Genomic DNA, 5861 nt, shown 5'->3' on the forward strand with positions numbered 1-5861 from the left:
TTCTTCCTCAATCACAAGATAATTTTAATCCTTGTATTGGTTGATTAAATTGTATGATGGGTTTTGCATTTTAGTCAAATTTAATTTGAACAGCTTCTTGGGCTTACCGCAAATAGTTAGATGGTAACAAGATTTGACAAGTTTTGGTGGTTAGATGTATTCCATTAGTGTTGGTTTTTGGGACACATGGATTATGGGTATGTAACAGTTTTGGGGGTGTATGTTATATTCACATGGCTAACAGGGTAAGAAAGAACTCTTTTATGATCCTTATTTGTGTAACAAATGGTACATATGACATATTTGTTCTCTTTTTTAGCTTAGAAAGAATTGCAGATATGTCTGAATATTGCATTGCTTTTAGTAATAATACATGTAGAAAAGCCTTAATTCTAAGAAAGATTCATGTTTCTGCTTCACGGTACATATACGCCACACAGCTGTGTTATTCCTTCTAAAGCAGTTAATTGGATTAAGAGTATAGGCTGCATCAATCTTTCATTTAATGAGATTTTCACATGATACTTGAGAAAGTATTCAGCATTGCAATTAATTTTTCTTTTTTTGTTTAGTTTAAATTGCTTAATATATGATTATAATCATATCAAGTTCCTTCCATGTTTCAGCTGCATCAACATCTCAGGGTATCGCACCTGCCATTTCGCTTACAGATGATGCGCTGAAACACTTGAATAGGATGAGGTCTGAACGTAATGAAGATTTGTGCTTGAGAATTGGTGTTAAACAGGGTGGATGCTCTGGCATGTCTTACACAATGGAGTTCGAAAAAAGAGCAAATGCACGACCAGATGATTCCATCATCGAGTATAACGGTTTTGTGATTGGTAAGCCTTTATAATCTCGTTTGCTTGCTTATGTGAGGATGTACGGTTTATAAAACTTCTGCTGTGATGTATATTAAAGTGGTGTCAGCCTTTGTGGATAACTTGTTGGTTGACCTGTAGGTGGTAGTCCATGCACGTGAGTGTGCGTTACGATCTACATCCAAGATATTTGTTAGTTCCTGCTTGAACTTTAATTATTAAAATAAATGTTAGAAACGTACACATTCTTTGAATTGTATATAAGTGATAGGTTAGGTTACGTATAGGGCTATATGGCTGACGAGTCATTAGGATATATAGTACAATTACAAGGTTTCTGGTTCACTCCCTGCAGTGCACCCCTTCTTGAATTATTTGGTCATATGTATTCTGTTATGTTATATTTGTTTGATAGTGAATTTGGATATCTTATGGTTTTAAAGTAGGTTTAGGGGACTAACAATGGAAGGAAGGTTTAGGGTGATAGGTGAATGATCAATATGAGGGTTAGAAACAAATAACGAGAATGGACAGGTAAAATAGAGCAGGGAAGTATATTAAGTAGAGTCCATTTTAGAATGAGAATGTTTGTTGAGTAGGGTGATTTAATTGATTGGCATCACAACATAAGTAGAATTTACAGTTAATAGTCAGAGATGTGCTTCCACTAGAATTATGACGGCTTTCACCTTTTGATCAAAGTTTCGTGTCGAACATGACTAGTCATGCGAATTGACTCTAATATTGGCTTAAGAAACTAATCATTTAGTGAAAGACTTGACAATGAAACTAACTTAAGAGAAAGAAAACTTATTAATGAAAATGATGGTGGATCGCTTACGGGTGGCAAGATGATTGTATTATCAATAATCAATCTTCCAATGACTTTCTGTTGGTCCCATCATTTGAAAGTTTATTGATCCATTATTGTTGATATGATGATATCTGAAGTAGTAAATGCTGTATCTGATATGTTACAAGTAATAGCAACTTTGGGCAGAGTATTCAAATACCAATTTTTACTACAATCTTAAGCTGGACCGTAAAGAGAGCGTCACAGCCATCATCTAGTGGATGCAAGGTCAAAGCAGTGGCTTTGTCATAATAAATGACTTATAAGCAATATTACTTCAGGGAAGAGTATGTCTTCAGATGACGAGATTTGTGATAGCCTTAAAGCTGGACATTCAAGAGATTCTCACATCTTTCATCTATGGGTGGCCAAGGTCAGAGCACCGAGGCAACGCATTATACCGGCATAGGATCTTGTGCTATGTTTAAGTTTCCATGTAGGGAACTAGATCTCGCTTAGCATCTATCTTAAATAGATAATGTAAATGCGCTAAATTTGATGATGTTAGTTTGCCACCAGACCGCTAATCTAATCCCTTCAAGATGGGAACAAGCTCTTCTTGTTTAAGCTGGTCTGATAGGGGGAAATTCATGGCACCTGAATTAATATGCAATTGACAAAGGAAAAATGAACACCTTTCAGTTCTTCTCTTAAAGCATTGGGTGTGGTATGTTAATAGTGTTTATGTGAGAGTCATGTTGACATGGATATTACGGAACGAGTTGAAGATCCAGGTACCACAGATGAGAAGCATGTACAACAGAGCTGTGTTAGAAGTCTTAAGATGTAACTAGCTGGATTTAGGAATTGAGTTGGGTAGGCTTCTTCTAGTGTCCAATTTGTGTAAAATTGCATTAATGTTATGTGTCTAGTGTAGGGGTCAAAAGTATGTGCACTTTAGGGATTAAGGCATCTAACTTGATGTCAAATGTTGTTGGAAGTAATCGATGAAGGGAAACTGAAAAAACAATTCCAGGAGTTTGGTCAATCCAAGAGGAAAGCGCGAGACGTGAGTAAAGGGGACATAAAAATGGATTGAAACAAGGGGGCATCAACTTAAATTACTACTTATCTCAAAAGCTTGAGCTAATAGAAAGATGTGAATTTAATCATTTAATTTATATTCTAATATTTGAGAGCAACCTAACTTTTTTTTCTTATCAAAAAAAAATTTATATTCTAATATTTTTCCTCATGTGTGGGCTTTAAGTAAGACTCAAGATGTAAAATATTTAATTAAAATGAGAGGTGAATGACAGAGATATGGTTTAAACTCAAGACCTTTATTTTGATACCATGTTAAATCATTATTTATCCCAAAAGTTTAAGCTGATTGGAAGAGATGAATTTAATAATTTAATTTGAATTATAACACATGCCAAGACTTCAATTTTAGGGTTTATTCAAGATAGAACTTTGAGGGAGTTGGTACCAGAGCGTGGAGAAAACACTTTTCTTTTTGGATTCTCTTTTACATTTACATTTGTCTATAATAATTGTAGGTTGGTCCCAAAGGGTAACTTAATTGGTTAGAAACCACGCCTTATGAAGCAGACGTCACTAGTTCAAATTTTCCCTTCCCCCTCTCCTTAGGGCCAATTACTTATCAAAAAAAAAAAAAAGTAGTATGCTTCAATACATTAGAAATCAAATCTAGCTGTCAATCATTGTGAGAATCCTCTCAATAGAGGGCTAATGTGTGCGCACTGCCGCACTTAATAGAGCAGGCAGGACACTGAGGTGGATAAAGCCAAAAAAATATATATTATTGAGAATAAGCAACTCAATCAAAGCTGTGGAGTAGCACTTAGGCTTGTATAAAGAAGATGAAATGCAAACAGGTATTATGTTGTGATGTATTGCAAATGGAAGATAATTGACGCATGTATATGTAATTTCGGATTTTGTGCTGGTATTTGATAACTGATTGGACAATTACTCTCCATGTTCTCGGCTAAAGTTTGGGACTGGAGCCATTTCAATCTTTAGACACCTGTGGCAACACTAGTTTTACCGTCCGTAAATCATTTCCTGTGGATATCAGCAAACTGAGTTTCCACAGGCTTTTACAGGATTAATGACTAATTTGGGGTACCAACACTTGAGAACCAAATTGATCTCTTGGTTGTTTCTGTAGTATAGGCAATGTAAATTAATATCAAGATATGGCCATATTGCTTTACTCTGATTTCTGGAAGTCAGCGTGTCTTTCATTAGAGGAACTTGCATACACCTGACTCATGTGCTGACAACCAGGTTTTTCATCAATTTCGAAGTGTCCATGTGGTGTGGTTTATATTGTTCATCAATTTAAAAATTCTGTGATGTGGTTTGGGAACTTGATAGCAGGTATCCAATTACCAAACTGTCTGCACATGTCAAAACAGAAATTTTCTCCAACTCAGTCTCTAAAAATGCCATGTGTCTCTTAACATATGAGAAACATGTGTTTTTTTAATAGCATTAATAAAAAAAAAAAAAATTGTTTCTTACACTCAAAGGAAACCTAGTTTGGAGGAAATTTATATCCCATGTGAAATACCAGAATGCCTCCGCATGCTCTAGATTATGTGATGCAGTCTCTCATCTTTATATATCTAATGCTATTACTTTAAACATATAATCTCCTTTTCACTTTTTCTTTTTCTGTTTCTTTTTCTTGGCAGTTTGTGATCCAAAGAGCCTTCTTTTCGTATTTGGAATGCAGTTGGACTACAGTGATGCTCTAATTGGTGGAGGCTTCTCCTTCAAGAACCCAAATGCAACACAAACATGTGGTTGTGGTAAATCCTTTGCAGCAGAGATGTGAAATTATGTGTAAAACAACTGAACTAATTGAATAGATATACGGTATCAACCTTTTACAATGGATTACTCAGCCAGTGATGTATAATTAAAGCATTCTTTTTTCTTTTTTCTCTCTCTCTACCATTAAGTTGATTTTCCTATTCTAGTGCATTTCTTATCTCGATAGACTGCTGCACAATTTTAAATTGGCACCAATTATCATGTACACTTGTTAGCTAAATAAACCGCTACCCGTCTTGTGTTTGGTAGCATTTTTACATGATCTCTCATTCTCTCTTTCATTTGGATTAAAAATCGGAAAGATTTGCCCATATAACTTTTCCCCTTTCAATTAAAAAATAAAATAAAATTGCAGTTTGTTTCTTTCTCCACACAAATTTCTCAATTCCATAAACAACATTAAGCAACATTATGCTACTGGCAAATTTTGACACGACCTGTGAATTTTTTTTTTTTTTTTTTTTTTTTTTGGTGCAGTCATGTGCCCCTTCAAAAGAAAAAGAATATCCAATTGTTGCAAAAAATAATAAATAAAGGAAAAAACTTCACATTTTTTGTCTTAACCAATGAAAATTAGTTCATCAAAGAAAAAACTGAACAATCTTTTTATAGGCAATCAATACAAAGATAAAGCAACAAAGCTGCAAGTCAACTATACAAGATTACAGACCAAAAACAGAAACAAGGCCTGCTGTGCTGATCAAAACTTCCTAACAAACTTTACTCACCAAACTATGACCTTAAGAAGCATAAACTAAAGCAGAGATGTTTCAAATAGCAACAAGCCCCCTCACACTGCATTGTGCTCTTTACATTCTTACAAGAAGTCATTCTCCCCGTAATCTCGGTTGCAATTGACATAAAAAGAGACCTACTATTCTTCCATTTCTCTCTTCTTCTTTTTTTTTTTTTTTCAAATATATATATATATAGATGAAGATGAATAGGAAATGAAAGAATAGCATTTAACGACGTGAAATCCACGTCCTTACAACACCTGGCCTCTAGCGATCCATTGTTTGCACTTGCTCACTAAAAAATATCTTTTATAATTTTTTTTTTTTAATACCCTATAACACTGCCTCTTCAACAGCTGCGTCACATCCACCATCTGCAAATCTTGATCTACAATATGGAGCAGCAGCACCTGGGCTCTGAGCATTTAAAACCAACATCAATTTCACAAATGATATATATCCACAAATTTTTCAATAAAAGTAAATGTGATTTTCCAAATGAGAAAAATCATATTTAGCTATTAAGTTCTAATCTTTTTATATATATTTTTTTATTTTTTATTTATTTTTTATATGTTCGCACAAGAGGGGGAGAGAGATTCGAACTAGTAACCTCCATTTCATTAGGCGTGGTCTCAG

At 34.6% G+C, this 5861-nt stretch overlaps 2 protein-coding genes across 2 annotated transcripts in view; one reads left to right on the forward strand and one right to left on the reverse strand.

Annotated features, from left to right (window-relative positions):
• The window catches only part of LOC132165782 (iron-sulfur assembly protein IscA, chloroplastic), a 5450-nt gene extending 857 nt beyond the window's left edge, over positions 1 to 4593 (forward strand). The window contains exons 2-3 of the mRNA XM_059576466.1: positions 627 to 845; positions 4344 to 4593. Of these exons, the coding sequence (XP_059432449.1) occupies positions 627 to 845; positions 4344 to 4486 (362 nt within the window). The 3' untranslated portion in view covers positions 4487 to 4593. The remainder of the gene's footprint in view (positions 1 to 626; positions 846 to 4343) is intronic.
• Positions 4594 to 5456: 863 nt separating this feature from the next.
• Positions 5457 to 5861, reverse strand: part of LOC132164941 (uncharacterized) — a 2379-nt gene continuing 1974 nt past the window's right edge. The window contains exon 4 of the mRNA XM_059575461.1: positions 5457 to 5639. Coding sequence (XP_059431444.1) covers positions 5611 to 5639 — 29 coding nt within the window. The 3' untranslated portion in view covers positions 5457 to 5610. The remainder of the gene's footprint in view (positions 5640 to 5861) is intronic.

This window comes from Corylus avellana, chromosome ca11 (genome assembly GCF_901000735.1).
Source record: "Corylus avellana chromosome ca11, CavTom2PMs-1.0".
NCBI lineage: Eukaryota > Viridiplantae > Streptophyta > Magnoliopsida > Fagales > Betulaceae > Corylus > Corylus avellana.